This window comes from Octopus sinensis, linkage group LG5 (assembly GCF_006345805.1).
Source record: "Octopus sinensis linkage group LG5, ASM634580v1, whole genome shotgun sequence".
Lineage (NCBI taxonomy): Eukaryota > Metazoa > Mollusca > Cephalopoda > Octopoda > Octopodidae > Octopus > Octopus sinensis.
In genome coordinates, this window is record NC_043001.1 from 34183172 (window position 1) to 34206277 (window position 23106).

The 23106-nt window shown below is 39.0% G+C and overlaps 1 protein-coding gene across 1 annotated transcript in view; it reads right to left on the reverse strand.

The window, feature by feature from the left end:
• Positions 1-13556, reverse strand: part of LOC115212106 (putative uncharacterized protein DDB_G0277255) — a 29546-nt gene extending 15990 nt beyond the window's left edge. Inside the window, exons 1-7 of the mRNA XM_036503114.1 lie at positions 13538-13556; positions 13231-13304; positions 12077-12206; positions 11285-11397; positions 5289-5390; positions 2014-2018; positions 1231-1344 (exon numbers count right to left, since the gene is read on the reverse strand). Of these exons, the coding sequence (XP_036359007.1) occupies positions 1231-1344; positions 2014-2018; positions 5289-5390; positions 11285-11397; positions 12077-12206; positions 13231-13304; positions 13538-13556 (557 nt within the window). The remainder of the gene's footprint in view (positions 1-1230; positions 1345-2013; positions 2019-5288; positions 5391-11284; positions 11398-12076; positions 12207-13230; positions 13305-13537) is intronic.
• Positions 13557-23106: the final 9550 nt, after the last annotated feature.

A 23106-nucleotide genomic window follows, 5' to 3' on the forward strand; every position in this document is an offset into this window, starting at 1 on the left:
CGGAAAAAACGCAGGGATTCATCGGACAGTATAATTTCAGACACACGATGACTGACAATATAGCTATGGTTTGGACGTGCTGACCATAGTTCTTGGCGGCATCAGCGTTTTGCAATTGATCTTTTATCTTTTACTTGTGTCAGTCGTTAGACTACGGCCATTCTGGGGCATCGCCTTAAAGAATTTTAGTCTAGCGAATCGACCCTAGCACTTTATTTTCTTTTTAAAAGTCTGGTACTTATTGCATTTCTTTTACCGAACCGCTAGATTACGGGGAAGCAAACAGACCAACACCGGTTGTCAAGCGGTGGCGGAGACAAATATAGATACACACACACATACACACACACATGTATATATACGGCGGGCTTCTTTCAGTTTCTTATCTCTTTATTGCCCACAAGGGGCTAAACATAGAGGGGACAAACAAGGACAGACAAAGGGATTAAGTCGATTACATCGACCCCAGTGCGTAACTGGTACTTATTTAATCGATCCCGAAAGGACGAAAGGCAAAATCGACCTCGGCGGAATTTGAACTTAGAACGTAGCGGCAGACGAAATACCTATTTCTTTATTACCCACAAGGGGCTAAACACAGAGGGGACAAACAAGGACAGACATAGGTATTAAGTCGATTACATCGACCCCAGTGCGTAACTGGTACTTGATTTATCGACCCCGAAAGGATGAAAGGCAAAGTCGACCTCGGCGAAATTCGAACTCACAACGTAACGCAGACGAAATACCGCTAAGCATTTCGCCCGGCGCGCTAACGTTTCTTATTTCTTTACTGCTCACCAGGGGCTACACACAGAGGGGACAAACAAGGGCAGACAAACGAAATAAGTCGATTACATCGACCCCAGTGCGTAACTGGTACTTATTTAATCGACCCCGAAAGGATGAAAGGCAAAGTCGACCTCGGCGGATTTGAACTCAGAACGTAACGGCAGACGAAATACCGCTAAATATTTCGCCCGGCTTGCTAACGTTTCTGCCAGCTCGCCGCCTTCTTTCAGTTTCTGTCTACCAAATCTACTCACAAGGCTTTGGTCGGTCCGAGGCTATAGCAGAAAACACTTGCTCAAGGTACCATGCAGTGGGACTGAACTCAGAACTACGTGGGTGAGAAACAAACTTCTTACTACACAGGCATACCTTGGCAATCTTTATCAACAATTATAAACACACCAAAAACTTTATTTCAAATAAATAAAGTTTTCTCACCGTTGAGGTTTCCTGATAAATCTCTGACCATCATCAACACCATCAACACCACCACCACCACCTCCACCACTAACTGCAGATACCTGATTCTGATAAGGACGAGCTATTTTAAATCTGATCGGGTACCGCTAAGCTTTCGAGGTTCCATGTTTATACTCTCGGATGATCCTCTTAAAACCTGCTAAAATATGGAGATGTTTAATTATTTTTTGCTTTCATATTGTATATAATTTTTAAATATTAAGCTAGCAATTCATAAAAACAAAAAAGAAGCGAGAGTTTTATGTAAATTGTTGAACTAAAGATAGAGATATGGAAGACACAAGTGGTCATATTTTCAATTTTTTACGCGTTATATATATATTTATTTTTTTGTCGCCCTTTTCAAGCCTAACCAGGCTCATGGGCCCGGTTTCCCAGTTTCTGTGACGCATGTGTTCCCCCCAGCTGGACGGGACACCAGTCCATCACAGCGTTATTCAAGAAACAGGGAGAGAGAGTGAGAGTAAGTTGTGGCGAAAAAGTACAACAGGGGTCACCAGCACCTCCTGCCGCAGCCTCGTGGAGCTTTTAGGTGTTTTTGCACTATAAACACACACAACGCCTGGTTTGGGAATCGATTCCGCGATCCGCGAGTCCGCTGCTCTAACCACTGGGTTATTGCGCCTCCACGTTATAGATTTGGTGTTCACTTTATGTATATTGTTGAACAATAGATCAGTGCTCCACAGCCTTTTTCCACTTGCGGTACACTTATTTTCTTTTGGAAATTCGGCGACACACCCGAACTAAAAATATAACCAAAATATTATACTCAGGTTACACTGTGTCACACCTGGCGTCGTCTCGTGGCACACCAGTGTGCCGCGGAATACCGGCTGCGGAGCACTGCTATAGATAGAGATATAAATTACATACATGCTCATATTATCAGTTCTTTACGCGTTCCTCATAAAACAAAGTGATAAGTTTAGTCCCAATGGCTAGCAAGTGAAACCTGTTTGTAAACATTAGGGTTAGACTCTATATTTAAGAGATGAGGAATTATGTACATTATTTACATTCGTCGGATATTTGAGCTCATCTTGTTTGTTGTTCACATAACGTTTCGGATGATATACCCTCCAGCCTTCTTTAGGTGTCTTGGGGAAATTTCGAACCTGGGTTCTCATTCCTATGGAATTTTTCGATGTCATTATTATTATTATTATTATTATTATTATTATTATTATTATTGTTATTGTTCAGGTCACTGCTTGGAATCGCTCTTAACCACTACGCCATATGCCCATGGGCATATGACGTAGTGGTTAAGAGCGCGGGCTATTAACCCCAAGATTCCGAGTTCAATTCCAAGCAGTGACCTGAATAATAATAATAATAATAATAATAATGATAATAATAATAATAATAATAATAATAATAATAATAATAATAATAATGATAATAGCGAAAGGTGCTGATTGCTACCTAACTCAGATACCAGGAAACCCCAAAATGGCAGAAATTCAAAAGATAGTGCTCATGGGAACTGCTCATATCCTACGCAAAATACTCTCTATGTAATCTCAAGGTTTAAAACAAACTTTTTAAAAAAAATTTCTTTATTAGACATTCACTAGTACAACACAAAAACCACCCCAAATATATGGCACACTAGGCATAACAACAACGTGAACTTCCAAACTGTTGTCTCTTGAGGTCTCTGGGTGAGACTTGGAGCCAACTTGTACAAGCATAAAGCAAAAGTCAAACATAATAATAATAATAATAATAATAATAATAATAATAATAATAATAATAATAATAATAATGATAATAATAACATCGAAAAATACCTTAGGAATGAGAACCCAGATTCGAAATTTCCTCAAGACACCTGAAGAAGGCTGGAGAGTATATCAGCCGAAACGTGTTAACAACAAAGATGAGGACAAATATCCGGGAGAAGGTAAATAATGTAAATAATGTAAATTAGGGCTAGGGTTAAGTTATATTATTTTGTTATATACCTTTTGCATGTTATTTTTTTTATTACTTCAGTCATTGGACTACGTCCACGCTGGGGCACCGTCCTGAGGGGTTTTAGTCGAACAAATCGACCCCAGAAGTAATTTTTAAACCCTGGTACTTATTCTATCGCTTCCTTTCGCCGAACTGCTAAATCATAGGATCTTTAACAACCAACACCTGTTGCCAAGAGGTGCGAAGGTACAAACACAAACATAAACACACACACACACACATAAACACACACACACACACACACACACACACACACACACACACACATACACACACACACACACACACACACACACACACACACTACATCCCTGCACATACATACATATACGACGGGCTTCCACACAGTTTCTGTCGACCAGATTCACTCACAAAGCCGAGGCTATTGCAAGAGCCCGAGGCCATAGTGGAGGACATTTGCAGAGACAGAACCTGAAACCTCTTGGAGGCGAAGCGAATTCCTTAACCACAGAACAATCACGATAATATTTAGATATTTATGTATCCACATTTCCCCTCTTTCTCCCTCCTTTTGTCACCGTCTATTCTTCCATGCTGATAGAGATCAAAAAGTTTAAAAAAACACAAATATACACACACAGTGTGGTAAGTAGCTTGCTTACCAACCACATGGTTTCGGGTTCAGTCCCACTGCGTGGCACCTTGGGTAAGTGTCTTCTGCTATAGCCTTGGGCCGAGCAAAGCCTTGTGAGTGGATTTGGTAGACGTAAACTGGAAGAAGCCCGTCGTATATATATATAGAAAGTGAGATAGGATTTATGAGTGTAACCCACTATGGGATATCATTTATCCAATATACTGCTAGTAAAGTACCCAGAAGGCTAAACATAAATGCTAAGAATTGCAATGCAATTAATTCATTTATTGTATTATATGGGCGAAGGTAAAATGTTTTACCTCAAATTCATAATACAAATAAGAAAATGGAAATATATATATATATATATATAATATATATATATATATATATATATATATATATATATATATATATGTATGTGTGTGTGTGTGTGTTGTGTGTGTGTGTGTGTGTCTGTGTGTGTATACTTGTGTGTCTGTGTTTGTCTCCCCTACATCGCTTGACAACCGATGCTGGTGTGTTTACGTCCCCGTAACTTAGCGGTTCGGCAAAAGAGACCGATAGAATAAGTACTAGGCTTACAAAGAATATGCTCTGGCGTCGATTTGCTCGACTGTAAAGGCAGTGCTCCAGCATGGCCGCAGTCAAATGACTGAAACAGAAATACATAACTAACTGTGTCACATTTATTTTTACATAGGATGTCCCTCTATGTACACATTCAACAAGGGCATGAATAGATCTTGTTCCTTATCCAAGTAAATTGAATAGATGAAGCTTAAAGGTCTTGCCCAGGTGAACAGTAATCTCTAAGTCGTAAAATGATAATCTACGCGGACAATAATCCAGTACTATAGCTTCACAATTCATTGTAACTCTCTATGATATACATTTGTACACGTGATCTGTGGTAAAGTGTTTGCTTCCCAGCCACATGATTCCAGGTTCAGTCCTACTACGTGGCACCTTGGACAAATGTCTTCTATTACAGCCTCGGGCCGACGAAAGCCTTGTGAGTGAATTTGGTTGAGAGAAACTGAAAGAAGCCTGTCGTATATATATATATATATATATGCATGTGTGTGTGTGTGTGTGTGTGTGTGTGTGTGTGTGTGTGTGTGTGTGTGTGTGTTTGTATATGTATGTGAAGGTGTGTGTCTGTGTCTGTGTATGTACCGTTGCACTTGATAACCGGTGTTGGTTTATTTACGTCCCCGTAACTTAGCAGTTCGGCATAAGTGGTCGACAGAATTAGTACCATGTTAAAAAAAAGTAGTGAGGTTGATTTATTCGACTAATCACTTCAAGGCCCAGCATTCCCCAGCATGGCCACAGTCCAATGACTGAAATAAGTAAAAAAAAATGTAAAAGAATATAAGTAAAAAAAATACAAGATAAATAATTCCTTAATGAAGAATTTCATATTAATTACCTCTGGATATCCTTCATCAGGTCCTAATGTGGTTTGTTTCTTTCCTGCTCTCATTTCTAGATGTCTGTTTTGTGCTACTCGAATATCAGTTGCATAGATTGCCTGTCAATATAAAAGATAACACTGCCATCTCAAATGGAAAAGAAACGGACACAATATGATTGGACTACAAGGGCCGAATGCAAAACAAAAAAAAATACGTGTTTGCAGTAAAAACAATAACAAGGCAATACCAACGTTCTCTCAACGATTAGCCGGAGATGATTTTGAAAATGAGAATATCTGAAATAAACTCAACTGCTCTCGCAAACGAGAATACTAAAAATGAACACAATTGCTCTCAAAAAAGAAGTAAAAAAAACGGAAAATTATCCATAATCTCTGTCCGGTACCCGATCGATCCCAAAATCTAATCAATTCGTTCCAGTCACCTGGCCAAACATCCCTGAAAGTTTCATCGGAATCCATCCAGCGGTTCTTGAGATATCTTGTCCACGGACAAACAAACAAATATGACTGTAAACAATATCCCCGACTTTGCTAAGGCAGCGGTAATCAACAACGGAATTTAAACAATAAAATTCCCCAAAAGGTGGGTATACTGGAGATCCATCCAGGGCCGACCATGGAACCCCACAAATCCTGATCACCTCGACCGCTAAGTGCACCTAAGACAGGTACCCCTCTTCCTCAAACTCTCCGGCCTACAGGCGTATGCTCAGAGTAGGCCCATTCACAAAGACCATCCTCTTCATACAACTTGATGGTAATAATTATGACCTTTAACATAGGCACAATGCCTTACATTTAATGGGAGATGTTAATTGATTAAATCGGCTCCATTATTTAACTTCTTTATTTTATCGCGTTCGCAAAGAGGAAAAACAAAACTGCGAGATTTGGACTCAGAACATAAAGACTCGGTGAACATGCCGTGCCACATTATTCTGTCTTTAAAGATTCTACAAACCCACAGCTTCTATAATAATAATAATAATAATAATAATAATAATAATAATAATAATAATAATAATAATAATAATAATAATGATAATGATAATAATAATAATAATGATAATGATAATAATAATAATAATAATAATAATAATAATAATAATAATAATAATAAATGCCCTGATGCAGTACCAGGCAGTGGCTCTCATGGCTTCTGATCTTAACTGATTGGAAGTGTTATCATGTACATTGTTTTGTCTTGGTATAAAAGATGGGCTACAGCAAATATTCTGCTCAATACCACAGATTTGCTTGTCAGTTGTTTGACCATAACCAGTTGAGCATGTCCCTTAGTGGCTGACGATATGTACATCTCTGATCACGAGCAGAAGTAGTGGGGGAGCATCATAGCCATGTGTTGAGAGGGATTCTTTGGGATTTGAATAGTTCACCTCTGGAAACATGGGTGGTTCTTTCAACATCCTTAAATAACCCTTATTCAGGGACCGTTTGAGCGGGATGGGCTACTCAACCTGAAGAAAATTCTAACTGGGCCCCACCTGAAAGGTCATGTGCTGTTTATCTTGATATGAGATCACCATGTCGCGCACATATGGTTGTGATGCATGTGCCTGGTATACCTTTATCAGACGGGTAGTCATGATGGGTATATTGGGCTTCGTATATTTTACCCCAGTGTCACTTTGATGGCATGAACTGCTCTCTCACTCAATAATAATAATAATAATAATAATATAATAATAATAATAATAATAATAATAATAATAATAATAATAATAATAACAATAATAGGATTTAAAGCAAGACATGACAGAATCGGCCAGTATTTACACTGGACAATATGTCAGCATTATAAAATCGAAACCAGTGACAAATGGTATAAAGACCATCTTGAAGCTGTGACTGAGTCGAGCCCAATAATCAAGTTCCATCGTGCCATTTATTTTTTTAGTGATTGATCTTTGTGGCACTTCGATCCTCATTATGTCTTTTTTTTTTTATAGGGGGACTACAATGGGCAGCAGTATTCGAAGTAGGGCCTAGTGAACGTGGAAAAGAGAAAGATGATAGTTTCACGATCCCCAGATTGAAAAGTACAGGACTTAAAAAATAAGTTCGACTAAACCCTTTCAAGCCGATGTTCCAGCATGGCCGCCGTCCGATACCTGAAAAAAAAAAAGATAAAAAATTCGAACTTCGCTGCACAGACACTTCAGCCCCATTTCAACATCCTAAGACAAACCAACGACTCGTCTATACATTAAAATTTTTTTCTCTTACCGGCGTCGAGTTGGACCTTAAATTTTTTTCGCCATTTTGTTGCTGTTGTACTCTATACATTCTGCTGTGTTCCATTCCAGCTGTTCTATCTACGCTGTTGTGTTTTCTTTCATATGGATAAATAGGACAACTCTGGCGATGCTTATACGGAGTTACCTCCCCGAACGATATGCTGCTCTGTGGAAAAAAAATAATAATAAAAGGAATATTTAGCTTTTGTTGACAAATTGTCATATAAATACATATCATATATCTTTAATATTTTGTCTCGCTGTGAAATTAGATCCCAAGGTGAGATCCTTTTTATTTTTGTGTAAGTGGGCAAATAAAGAGAAGTTAGGATGGTGAAACGAGGAAAATTAGAAGAAAGTTATAGTCTACGAAGTAGAGTTTACGCGTTTGCATAACCGACGCTATGCTGTGGTCCCAAGAATAAATCATGTTACAACTTAGCAAGCTGACACGTTTAATGATCTCTGCTTTAATATATTTATACTAACTCAACTAATGTTTATTTCTATGTTATTGTTATAGTTTAGCTTGTCTGCATGTTTTCAAATTTAGGATATATTTCATATTAAATTTCAATTGACATAATTAATAAAAAGTTGACAATAATACGCATATAAAACAATACAGTAAAAGAAATTGTTTATATTATATCATATCATATCATATCATATCATATCATATCATATCATATCATATCATATATCATATCATATCATATCATATATCATATCATATCATATCATATCATATTATAGGGTTAGGGTTAGGGTTATATCAGTGGTTAGGGGTATTCGGCTCATGATCGTAAGGTCGGGAGTTCAATTCCCGGCGGCGCGTTGTGTCCTTGAGCAAGACAATTTATTTCACGTTGCTCAGTTGGCAAAAATGAGTAGTACCTGTATTTCAAAGGTCCAGCCTTGTCACACTCTGTGTCACGCTGAATCTCGAAGCCGTGGCCAGTAGGACGGGACTCAGCAGGCATTCTGACTGCGTCTGCACGCCGGAGTTCATCCAATAACTGAAGGACAAGGTGATGGAAGATCCGAACAAAGGAATTCGGGCTTTGGCGAGAGAGATGTCTGTTGGAGTCGCCTCTATCAAGCTGGCCCTCAATGAGAACCTTCGCTATTACTTCTACAAGACGAGTAAGGAACAAATGTTGACAGTAAAGGCCAAGGAGAACTGCTTTACAAAAGCAAGGAAGCTCCTGAACAACCTGAAGCATCATACTGAACCGGGGATGATCTGGTCCTTCTCGGATGAAAAGTACTTCTGCTAGGACCAGTTGCACAACATCCAGAACAACAAGTGTCTTGCCTACAGTTTAAATGATGTCTCACGATTCATGAAAACCAAGTTAACCCAAATTCTGATGGTCTTTGGGTGAGCCTCCAGTGAGGCCGACGTCATGTCACCCCACATCTTTGAACAGGGTCTTAGGCTTGATTCTGACGGCTACGTGAAGCTTATGGAGACTGGCTGGAAGGTCATATGTGTGGCAGCAGGATTCAGCACCTTGCCATACTTGAGGAAAGAGTCAGAAGTTGTTGTCGGAAAATTTTTACGTCTTCACCAGTCTCAATTTTTGGTTTCCTGATTTCCCCGATTGTAATCTCATGGATTCCTATGTGTAGGGTGCAGTTGAAAAAGACACCAACCGCTCTGCTCGCAACACCAAGGCCGAGTTGGTTGCCAAGGTTGACAAAGTGTTCGAAGATCTTCCCGGGGACACAGCGAGGAATGCATGCGCCAGTTTCCAGAGCCGTCTTGAGTCCGTGGTGGAAGCTGAGTGCGACTACTTTGAGTAAACTGTTATCTCTCTGCCATAATCTTGTTGATTTTTTTCTCTATTTTCTAAAATACGAGGTCTGATCAATAAGTATCCGGACTATTGCCATTATAATGAAGCTAAAGCACGCAGAGAGAAGCCGCTTAGTAAAGATTGACCTTGAACTCTGTTGTGCATGCTCACTAAGTTTTAACATTCTAGCACACTTCTGCTGTTTTCAGTAGTGTTTGGAAGGAAGGTGTGTAGCGTGTGATCGTCTTATTATAAAGCGGGTAGCTGGCAGAATCGTTAGCGCCCCGGGCATTATACTGAGCGGCATTTCTTCGATCCTTAGGTTTTTAATTCAAATTCCGCCAAGGTCGACTTTGCCTTTCGTCATTTCGGGAACGATAGAATAAGTACCGACTGAAGACTGGGGTCAACGTAATTGACTTAAACCCTCACCTAAAATTACTGGCCTTGTGTCAAAATTTGAAACCATTATATTAAATTGTTATATTGTATTAAATTGTTATGTTATATTATTATATATAATATTATATTTTATTGTTGTATAATAATTAGTTTTAAACTGCGGATAAGAAAATAAATGACATGATGTTTAGTTCCTTTTTACATAGAACATTAGAAATGTAACGTAAATAATTTATTTACATACTAGAAATAGTTGCTTACTTTCCATGCTACAGCAGTCGCCTCATGATTATATCAATTATTCATCAGCTAATTATTTGTTACTATTATCATTTATTTATCCACGCACCAGTGCAGATAAATGAGTCAATATTACACCCGACGGTGCTTCATAGAAAACCCATTACATAATGTTGTTCTATGTACACTGTGTTTGAATGTAGGACGAGTTGGTCGTGATTGGAAAGGCTTTCATCGCTGGTCTGCTCGATTACGTTTGATCTAGGCTAATCAATAACATCATTCAGTGAAGTGGGGTCTATTACTTGATTTTTCAATTACCAAAAGTATCAACCAACGGGTGATGAACCCTGTTCATTTTATAAGTAGGAAACAGCAATCAATTATATCGATCCCCGAGCTCAGTACTTATTTTATAAACAAGGTTGACTTCGATAGGATTTCAGATCATAAAGGATCAATGTGATATCACATGTGACGTCAATTTGATCCTTTTTTTTCCCTTTTGAAGTATGAGCACAATCCACCTGGCTGGCGAGCTTCCATAGAGTTTCCGTCTACTCACTTTCACTTTTAAGGTATGGGTCAACTTGTAGTTATAGAAAATGGCATCTGTCCTAGAGCCACGCAGTGAAATCGAAACTGAAACTTTGTAGTTGCGATGCGAATTTCTTAACTATTCGAGACCTTACTGCACCTATATAAGCATTTACACAACAACAACAACAACAACACACACACACACACACACACACACATTATGCATTTTCTACTACGGAAGCCCAAAAACCTTTATTGTTGTTTTCTACTAGTCACAGAAGAAACTCTTCTGGACCCTCGTGACTGGCCGAACTTGTCTACTGGAAGCGCAAGAAGAGATTTGAAGTTAATATTGCTAAATAACGGAACACTTGTTTATCATACATTGCTCCTATTTTCAACAGAAGTGACAATGTGTACCCACTCACAGTTACGTTATCGAACATATTTCATAGATTGACTGAATCATTTATGATTATTAAAAGCTTTGTCGTTTTGGCCGTTGCTATTGTTTAGCTCTTGATCATCGTTCATCGAGTAGACTTTATGGTCAATGGCATTCAAGCTGGCTTTTTTGGTCTTTTTGTAATCCAGGGATTACATTATACAAAATATCCCTCCTTACTAAAGACAGCCAAATATAATTTGAAGGAAACTTGTTTGCTATTTCTAGCAAGACGAATGACCGCATCAAAGCTTCTTGGTTCCTCAGGAAAAATTTATGTTAAATAAAATGCGTTTTTACCATGTCGTTGAGCTGCTTCGACTCAGTCATAGAGGTGTTTCCTTCTTTCGACATTGTCTTACTGTCTTTATAATTCGCATAGTGACTGTGTTCCTTCGGGAATGAATTCATTGCTGAAAATAAATAAATAAATGAATAAAAAATAAGTTAATAAAACATTGATAATTAGAGGATATAATTAAAAACAGAATAGAGGAAAAAATAACTCGTGATTTTCGAGACTTAATTTTGTTATGACCAATAGCATTGGAAACATAACTGTTGGTATTGAAGAATCTAAACTGTGACAAGGAGTCTATTTGTCGAAGTCAAAGAATTTTCTGCAACAATCCATACATTAAAAAACAAAACAACGTAAAATACTTTGATAATGATTTCTTAGGTATGAGATTTGGTTTCAGGGATTCATTTCAGCAGAAGAAAATCGTATACACCGGCGAACAACTCACCTGTAAACAATGCTTTCTTAATTAAAACTAGAATGAGCTAAATGAAATAAATCAAAGTAGCTAATGGCATTAATTTGGATAAGTAAATCAAACGATGATGCACTGAAAGCCCGACAAATTCAGAACATTACCCTTTAACTTTAATACTTTGTCATATAAAGCGCAAGACCAAACAAATTCATAGAGAAAAGTAATGATATTGTTTATGTGTTTTTTTATAAAAATACGCGGTGCAAATAAAAATGTATAGACTTCCACAAGAAACCGAAATTGCTCGTCGCTAATAATATTTTCCTCAACGCTTGCCACGCAAATAGAATCGAGATATATCTGCAGTCGTTACCTTTTTGGTTTCTGTTGGGTACTTGGAATGAATACTGCGTTGAGACTGGAGTCTGTGGATCGAATGACATTGACGGGGGAATGATTTCAACTTGACCATCACCCTCTATTCGTTGACTGTAACCGTCCACCTTAATGAGAGAGAGAAATTACGTACTTAGTAAAGAAACCAATTACCTTTCCTTTTTCACACTTAATCACCACAACAACAATAATCATCATGTTTGAGGAAGAATAAAGATGTTCTTCGTTATATATCAAGCAGACATGACCGTGTGGTTAAGACGATCACTTTGCAGCCACGTGGTTTCGGGTTTAGGTCCACTTCGCGGCATCTTGGAGAAGTGTCTTCTGCTATAGCCCCAGGCCGACCAATGCCCTGTGAGTAAATTAGTGGATTTGGTTGACTGAAACCGTGTAGAAGCACGTCTCACACACACATATGTGTGTTTGTATATATATATATATATATATATATTATATATAATATATATATATATATATATATATATATATATATATATATGTATGTATGTATGTGTGTGTGTGTGTGCGTGTGTGTGTATACATATATATATGTAAGCAGCATCAACGTCAAGCAGGGATTAGGAGTAAACGAACTTTAGGCTAGTTAGAATATGTTTGTGAGATATTTCAACTTCTAAAGGTAAATTCACAGCAGTTACCGTGGAGAAAAATTCTCTCTTATGGTAAAGAGGTGTTAAAACAACATATTTGCCCAGTATCGGATTCCCAGACACGGTGTTTCTAGCTCTTTAGCTTTCATCAATGGGAAATATCAAAGAGAGGTAACTCTGGGCAGATTCGAAACTGTAGCTCAAACTAAAAAGCAGTCAACAACATTGACTGAATTGCGCTATTAGACCGCTTGAGCGGTATAAAATCAGCAGCATAAACAAGGCCAGCTATTTCGAGGGTGAGGCTACATCCATCCCAGTACTCGAACTGGTATTTATTTATCTGTTCCAAAAGGATAAAAGGCAAAGTTGACCTCGGAGGTATTTATTGCATTTGAACTCAGAACGTAAAGAGCTGGACGAAATGTCACTAAGCATTTTGTGTGAAGCGCAAATGATTCTGCTTGTTTACCGTCTTAGATCGACCACAAATAATTTAGAAAGAAAATATTCTTACCTTCTGTCTTTTACGCATCTTCAAGACAGTCGAAGAAAAGAAATCTGTCAGTTGGGGCCAGATATTTAATAAAACTGCAAAATATACAAAAATTTTAATTATTCATTTTTAATTGCATATATTTCAGCAAAGGTGGCGAGCTGGCAGAATCGTTACTGCGCCGGGTAAAATGTTTAGCGTTATTTCGATAGTCTTTGTGTTCTGAGTTCAAATTCCACGGAGATGTTCTTTGCCTTTTATCCTTACTAGATTGATGAAATAACTATTAGTCAAGCACTGGAACCAATATAATCGTCTTATCACTTACCGCGAAATTGTTGTTCCATATTTTAAACTATTATTATATTCACGTCAAAGGTAGCGAGCTGACAGAGCCGTTAGCACACCGGATAAAATGCTTAGCGACATTTCGTCCGTCTTTACATTCTGAGTTCAAATTCCGTCGAGTATTGGGGTCAATGTAATCGACTTCCCTCTCCCACAAAAGTCCGATGGTCCTCTGCCAAAATTTGAAATCATTTACATATTGTCGTCAGGATGATGGTTTGGCAGAATCGCTAGAGCACCTGACAAAAGTCAATATTTAACTTGAACAAGCTGGTAGAATCGTTAACACGCTGGGTAAAATACTTATCGGCACTTTGTCCACCTTTACGTTCTGAGTTCAAATTCCACTGAGGTCAGCTTTGCTTTTCGTCCTTTCGGGGTCGATAAAATAAGTAAGCACCATCAAAACACTAGGTTCGATGTAATCGACTTAGCCCCTCCAGCGAAATTGATGGCCTTGCATCAAAATTTGAAACGGATAATCAACTTGAACCAGTTTCATCAATCGCAACAGAATAAAACGGGAAATCGGACCTTGCTGAGTTTGAACTCTTGAACGTAAAATGACTCCCAATGTCGGACTGATTCTTATTTCTTTATTGCCCACAACGGGCTAAACATAGAGGGGACAAACAAAGACAGACAAAGGGATTAAGTCGATTGCATCGACCCCAGTGCGTGACTGGTACTTAATTTATCGACCCCGAAGAATGAAAGGCAAATTCGACTTCGGTGGAATTTGAACTCAGAACGTAGCGGCAGACGAAATACCTATTTCTTTATTGCCCACAAGGGGCTAAACATAGAGGGGATAAACAAAGACATATAAAGGGATTAAGTCGATTACATCAACCCCATTGAGTAACTGGTACTTAATTTATAGACCCCGAAAGGATGAAAGGCAAAGTCGATCTCGGAGGAATTTGAACTCAGAACGTAAAGACAGACGAATTACCTATTTCTTTACTACCCACAAGGGGCTAAACACAGAGGGGGCAAACAAGGACAGACAAACGGATTAAGTCGATTTTATCTACCCCAGTGCGTAACTGGTACTTAATTTATCGACTCCGAAAGGATGAAAGGCAAAGTCGACCTCGGCGGAATTTGGATTCAGAACGTAGCGGCAGGCGAAACAGCGCTAAGCACTTCACCTGGCGTGCTAACGTTTCTTATTTTTTTTATTGCCCACAAGGGGCTAAACATAGAGGGGACAAACAAGGACAGACAGACGGATTAAGTCGATTATATCGACCCCAGTGCGTAGCTGGTACTTATTTAATCGACCCCGAAAGGATGAAAGGCAAAGTCGACCTCGGCGGAATTTGAATTCAGAACGTAGCGGCAGACGAAATACTGCTAAGCATTTCGTCTGGTGTGCTAACGTTTCTGTCAGCTCGCCGCCTTCATGTCGAACTGATTCTGCCAGTCTACTGTCAATTTGCATGTAATTAATATAAGCACTTAAGCACTTTCATTAACGTTATATCTGTTGCCAATACTCTGTATCTCACACGCCATAGTTATTTTTGACGCCGGTTTAGAATAAACGTCGACCAAAATAAAAAGTAAATGAATAAAGAAAGAAATGAGTAAAAGCTTATCAAAAGATTCGTCGTTCATTTATGTTTGAAGATAAATTGAATTGGAAATTAGATTCGGGTTGTGAGTGTTCTGATTTGCATATAAAATATGAACTTGACAGCTGCAAAAGCCGTACAGGTTGCGTGTGACGCTAGCATATTTACTCGGCGTTTACTAAGACATGTGTTTTAGTTCCGTTCTGATGACAAAGAACATATTAACGCACACGCACACACTTATACAAATATATATATATATATATATATTTTATAGAAGGAGCTTCTACAGGACTAGAACTCAATACAAAGCAGAGTAAAGTAATTTATTTTATAGAAGGAGCTTCAACAGGTCTAGAACTCCAGCCCTTCGAGTCCTGTAGAAGCTCCTTCTATAAAATAAATTACTTTACTCTGCTATGTATTGAGTACCTTATTTACTGTGGTTAACCCCGACTCAACCCGGGACCTACATATATATATATATATATATATATATATATATATATATACGTAGACATGAAAATTATTCACAAATATACATAGGCTAAAATACGAACACGTTCTACATCACGTCCTAATGTGCATATGTGTTCGAAACTAGTGCGTGCGTACGAGCAAACGTGTGTGAAAAGGCGTGACCCTGAGGATAGGGCATCCGTTTCACGATCATAATGACGCAAGTTCAATTCCTGGATCAGGCGGTGGGTTGTGTCTTTAACCAATACACTTCACTTTACGTGGCTGTAGTCTACTCAAATGAAAATGAATAGCAGCTGAGTAGTGGTGCTACTTAGTACGGCTCCCTCTCACCGACACACTCTCCCGTTACACACCACACACACACATACATACATATATATATATATATATATATAATCACACCGTGATCACCGTGACCGACCAGGCCATCAGATGTTGTTACACATCGCTGGTCACAATGCGCTTCGCATTGTTTTAGCCTTCAAATGACGCCACCCCGCTGGCTAAGCGAGCAGGCCAACAGAAGAAAGAATGAGAGAAAGAGTGGTGAAAGAGTACAGCAGGGATCAGCACCCCCTGCCGGAGCCTCGTGGAGCTTTTAGGTGTTTTCGCTTAATAAACACTCACAACGCCCGGCCTGGGAATCGAAACCGCGATCCTGCGACAGCGAGTCCGCTGCCCTAACCACTAGGCCATTGCGCCTCCACACACACACACACACACACAACACACACACCACATACATATATATATATATATATATATATATATATATATATGTATGTGTGTGTGCATGTAAGTATGTATGTAGTATGTATGTGCATGTAAGTATGTATGTATGTATGTATGTATGTAGTATGTATGTATGTATACGTGCAACTTTGTTTTGTTTTATGTGTGTCTTCGCATGCATATATTTGCATATCTAGATGTGTTCATACATACTTAAATGATACTTTTGGAAAGTTTTACAGATTTTTACAGTTCCAGTAATGGTTTATATCTGTAGACTTCGAATCAGCTTTCTCCTTTCTGCTTTTGAGCACTTGTGACGTCGCAACTCCATTTCTACAGCTGAGTGAACAGGAGCAACATGAAATAAAGTGTCTTGCTCAAGAACACAACACGCAGCCCGCTCGGGATCCAACTCACAACCTCACGAGTGATTTACAAGACAAGTTAAAATAATGTTATTACAAACTATTCCTATATTGGAGTAAATTTGGCTTACAGCTGTTTCCAGTAGTCATTATAGGTATATTACTGCCTCAATTGATTAATAGACCAGTTGAGTAAAAATATCTGTAACCTATAATGACTACTGGAAACGGTGTAAGCCAAATTTACTCCAATAAAGGAATAATTTGTGATGAGCATTATTTTTTAACTTGTTTCTTTTATATATATATATATATATATATATATAATATATATATAATATATATATATTATATATATATATATATATATTATATATTATATATATATATATATGTATATATAATATATAATATAACAGAAACAGTTAAAAAATAATGCTCATCACAAATTATTCCTTTATTGGAGTAAATTTGGCTTACACCTGTTTCCAGTAGTCATTATAGGTTACAGATATTTTTACTCAACTGGTCTATTAATCAATTGAGGCAGTAATATACCTATAATGACTACTGGAAACAGCTGTAAGCCAAATTTACTCCAATATAGGAATAGTTTGTAATAACCATTATTTTAACTTGTCTTGTAAATCACTCGTGAGGTTGTGAGTTGGAATCCCCGAGCGGGCTGCGTGTTGTGTTCTTGAGCAAGACACTTTATTTCATGTTGCTCCTGTTCACTCAGCTGTAGAAATGAGTTGCGACGTCACAAGTGCTCAAAAGCAGAAAGGAGAAAGCTGATTCGAAGTCTACAGATATAAACCATTACTGGAACTGTAAAAATCTGTAAAACTTTCCAAAAGTTTATCATTTAAGTATGTATGAACACATCTAGATATGCAAATATATGCATGCGAAGACACACATAAAACAAAACAAAGTTGCACGTATACATACATACATACATACATACATACATACATACATACATACATACATACATACATACATACTTACATGCATACAAAACTACCCGACTGATGTTGTTGAAATTCCAATGAAGTTGTCTTGGGTTTAGGTTAGAAACTGGCTCTTTCTCTATTAGCAAGAAATCTTGAAATAAAGCTGAATAATGACATACATACATACATACATACATACATACATACATACATACATACATACATAAAGGAGCACTCCGTCGGTTACGACGACGAGGGTACCAGCTGATTCGATCAACGGAACAGCTTGCTCATGAAAATTAACGTGCAAGTGGCTGAGCACTCCACAGACACGTGTACCCTTAACGTAGTTTGCAAGGATATTCAGCGTGACACAGAGTGTGACAAGGCTGGCCCTTTTTTGAAGTACAGGTATTACTCATTTTTGCCAGCTGAGTGGACTGGAGCAACGTGAAATAAAGTGTCTTGCTCAAGGACACAACGCGTCGCCGGGAATCGAACTCACAACTTTACGATCATGAGCCGAATGCCCTAACCACTAAACCACGCGCCCTCACATACATACATACATACATACATACATACATATATTCTATTTATTTCCATTTTAATATTATATGTATGTAAAGTGGCGAGCTGGCAGAATCGTTTGGACGCCTGGCATAATGCTTAGCGGCATTTCGTCCGTTTTTACGTTCTGTGGTCGACTTTGCGTTTCAACCTTTCTGGGTCGACAAAATAAGTACAAGTTGAGGATTGTCCCTTGAAATTGCCAAAATTTGAAACCGATATTATATGTGTGTGCGTGTATGCGTGCATGTTTGTGTGAATTTATATATTCAGCATGTATCTGGTCACAGGTGCCAAGCCTTTGCCTTTCCCTTGGAGAATACCGGTGGCGTGGAGAGGGAAGGCCGGTATGCATGGGTGACTGCTGGTCTTCCTTAAACAACCTTGCCCGGACTTGTTCCTGGGGAGGGGGGAGGGGTAAGTTTCTAGGTGCAATTCTTCATCTTGACTGGGAAATATAAAAATTTCGACAATTTTTGGTAATTTCGTATACTCGCAGCGATGCCAGTCGGTATGTATACTCCTTGAAAATGTCCAGTTTTGTCTAGACCATAGAGTTGCTGTAACTATCTTTAACACGCTCAAACTACTTTGATCTATCATTTATATCTTCCGAAGATATTTGTTCGTTCGTAATTTCTGCTTTTCCTTCAGCTTTACTATGAGGTAGCGTTCTATTTTCCTGAGTGGTTCGATAATCATTATACCACTAATTAGATTGCTTCATATTGGTTTCAAATTTTGGCACAAGGGTCGCAATTTCGGGGGCAGGGGGGTGCAAGTCGATTACATCGACCCTAGTGATCAACTGGTACTTATTTTATCGACCCCTAAAGGATGAAAGGCAAAGTCGACATCAGCCGAATCTGAACTCAGAACGTAAAGACAGACGAAATCCCGCTAAGCATTTTACCCGGCGTATTACTGTTTCTGCCAGCTTGCCGCTTTTAGACTCCTTAATATTAATATTAGCCAAATAGAATATAATTGATTTGGGTACAACTCTACGCTTTGCTTACTCCACTGTAGCCTAACATTCCCGTATCTAAAGGCTTTTCTTCGTCCCTCGTATTTTACAAACTTCTGTGCGCGTCTTATATTGCTTTCGACGACACGTGTTTCACAATAAATCGCCAGAATACCCCATAAGGTCGTAGAGTTACTTCGGTATTTCAACATAGATTAGCAACACGAGCACCTTCACTACATACACCAACACGTTCCGGTTAATTAACACAATTCTTACTTCATATTTTTCTTTTCCACATTCGTTATGGAAAACCATGATGTGTATATGGATATTTAATATCATTGCTTTGAGAATTCTGCGTTATCATTCAGAACTTGCTTACGATATCAGGAACACTCAACAGGATATGGTTTACATGTTGCCAGAATATGTTAAAAAAATTACATAGTTTCTTGCTTATGACAGTTAATAGTGTCAATTCGGTACAACAATCTAGATTAATTACATTACTTGTTCTTTTCTCGACAATATTTCCTTAGGGTACTGCCAATCACCTCGGTTTCCAGATATGTCCGACACAATAATGGTGACCTCGTCAACATAAGCCGACAGAGAATCCTAGTCCCCGCGAGATGCTTCTCCACATATTCAGTAATGTCTCGAGAGCCAGCTCGTACAGAAGGGGCGAGAGTGGATAGTGTTGACGGACAGAACGTGCACTGTTAAACGATTCCGATTATGGACCATCCACTTATCGGAACAGATGTCACTGCACATTGCAGCTATCCAGCCTCGGAAAACGGAACCGCAAACGATTGCTGCGAGGACAACTTCCAAGTATTAGTGGTCGACCCTATCAAAAGCTTTTGATTGGTCCAAATTGGTCAGAGTTCCACCCATGCCAGGATCTTTCCGAACCCTCTCTATTATGTAAGGTGTAAGGTGTGAAGTGAGGTTGTTATGGGCCGATCTGTTTGGGATAGCGCTTGTCTGCGCGTCACCGACCACTTTATCGACAAGTACCAACCTCCTAGTTCATACCTTGGCCAAAATCTTGTAATCTGCATTTAGCAGAGTTACATGCCTAAAATTATCTATTGGGTTCCTCTTATTTGGGTCCTTTCACGGCACAGGAAATTCTCTGCTTCTGTTGCCAGTTGCGGTAGACATCTACCAAGAGATCACCAAACAAGCCTGGCGTATGAAGATAAAGCTCGAAAGTTAGACCATCCAGCCCCAGAAACTTCTTCCTTGTGTAGCAAGTCATCGCGCCCCGTATGCCTTCGAGTGTTATCAACATTTCGTAGAACACCGCATCCCTGGCCGAAAGGCACGGCATGCAGTCGAGCTAGGAGGTGCAATCCATTTCTGGTTTCGTTCCACTGCGGGTTCCGTACAGTTCTGCAAAGTGCCGCTGAAATTCCGCACATAAGAAGCAAGAGCCTGCTCCGGCCTGTCAAAAACCAAATTATGACTTTGTTTCGCCTCTGTTATCCAGTCCATCAAACGGCCTCCATCTTCTCGTGTCTTAGTGCACGTACCTTATTTCTAACAACACATCCTTCGTGCTTGACATTGAAGTAATCAAGAGACAATCTTGCCGCCAGCACATCGGTCGCAATTCCTCTACTAAATGCCTCTTCTTGTTTCCTAACTAGGTTTCCCTATATCCAAGATTCCTCTAAGCTAATTCTTTACTAAATCCTTACGCCTCTAATCTAATAGCCCTTTTCAGAGCTATCCACCATCGATTGTTGATGATTTCATTCGACAACTTCCGATGGACTAACTTTCTAACCCGGTCTCTGAAAGCTTAGGGAAAGACGTGCTCAGCTTCCAATATCCAAGGCTGTGCCTATGAATCCTATCCTGGCCGACAGCACAGATCACAAATTTGTGGTCTGCGTAGCTGATGACTTTGAATTGTGGACGACTTATGCTACTTCTACCAACTGGCCTACAGAATATTCTATCTAGATACGATCTGGAAGACTCGGTACTGTTTGCCTATGTCTACATTGGCATGTTCGGGAAATCCAGTCGGTATCTGTCAGTCAGTTGAGAGCGGCTGTGCAGGTTTGCGAGGCTTTTAAACTTCAAGTAATAATGATGATAAATACCTGAGATGGTGATAAACTCATGACAGAGTGACACTGCCAGCCGATTTCGATTCTCGGTTGATGTGATTTTGTTTCGTGTACGATTCTAAAGCGGGGTGGGTACAGCATTAGCATCGTAATATCTGATTGAAGTCATGGGACCATTGTGCCAAGTTAAAACATGAATAATATTTCTAGAAGAAACAAAACACGACTGGATGAGTATTTGAATATAAGAAAAAAAAAAACTATAGATAGATCGAAGTAATGACCTGGTTAATTATTTTTCATTGATTTAAGTTGACTTTTCTTCGCCGACAATCCTCTTAACAAAACCACAAATTTGACACAGTATCCCCTTCCTGTAAGACAATGCTCCACAACCTTTTTTCCACTTGCGGTACACTTACCGTAAACCCTCGAGTATAGTCCGCCCTTGAGTATAATACGCAGGGGACTTTGGGGGGAGGGGCTGTACCTCTGAAAAACCTAAACCTTGTGTATAATACGCACCCCTTCTCTAACTTGAGTCAAGGAGGTCTATATAACATCCTTGGTTTGTGAAAATGTATACGGTAACAGAAAATGTATACGGTAACAGAAAATGTATACGGTAACAGAAAATAAAGAAATAACAGTAATAACAAAATAAACAAATAACAGTAATAACTAATAACGTTTAATAAAAGTTGCTTATTGCAAGTTATGGATGATTCTTTTATGACTTCATTGCTTTCAGGCTTAGCTTAAGGTATTTTCGCGCCCTACATCATAAAATGCGTCTGAATAAACATTGCCGGACAGGAAATAGCAACTAGGACATTACTTAGAAAATAATTTTTCATTTTTAACCTCGTATATAGTACGCACTAGGGATTTTGACTTTTAAATTTTTGGGAAAAAATGCAGATTATACTCGAGGATTTACGATATATTCTTTTCAAAATTCGGGAGCACACCTGAACTAAAAATATAACTAAAAGTATAGGGGAAAAAATCATATTCAGGCTTCACTGCGTCTCGTGGTATACCAATGTGCCGCGATATACCGGTTGCGGAGCACTGCTCTAAGATATAGAGCGTTTGTAATCAGTCAAAAACAAGCCAAGTGCAGACTAGTGTTGTAGAGTACTTCTTAGAGAAGGCGCGTAGTTTAGTGGTTAGAGTATTCGGCCCACGATCGTCAAGGTCGTGAGTTCGATTCCCAGCGGCGCGTTGTGTTCTTGAGCAAGGTACTCTTTTACTCTTTTACTTGTTTCAGTCATTTGACTGCGGCCATGCTGGAGCATCGCCTTTAACCGAGCAACTCGACCCCGGGACTTATTCTTTTGTAAGCCCAGTACTTATTCTATCGGTCTCTTTGCCGAACCGCTAAGTAACGGAACTTTATTTCACGTTGCTTCAATCTACTCAGCTGGCAAAAATGAGTAGCACCTGTATTTCGAAGGGCCAGCTTTGTCACATTCTGTGTCACGCTGAATATCCATAAGAACTAGGTTAAGGGTACGCGAGTCTGTGGAGCTCTTAGCCACTTGCACCTTTATTTCACGTGCAAGCTGTTCCGTCGATCGGATCAACGGGCACCCTCGTTTTCGTAACTGACAAGTGCCTGTCGATCCGACCAACTGGAGCTCTCGTAGTCGTAACTGACAGAAAGCCAGTTTAGAGCACTCTCGATCATCTGAGAATATATTTAGGTTCTCTTTCCCTGAGGTACTTATATCATTGTTTAGCAATATATGACAGTTACGTGATAAATTAATATATTCTTACCTTCCTCTGCATTTA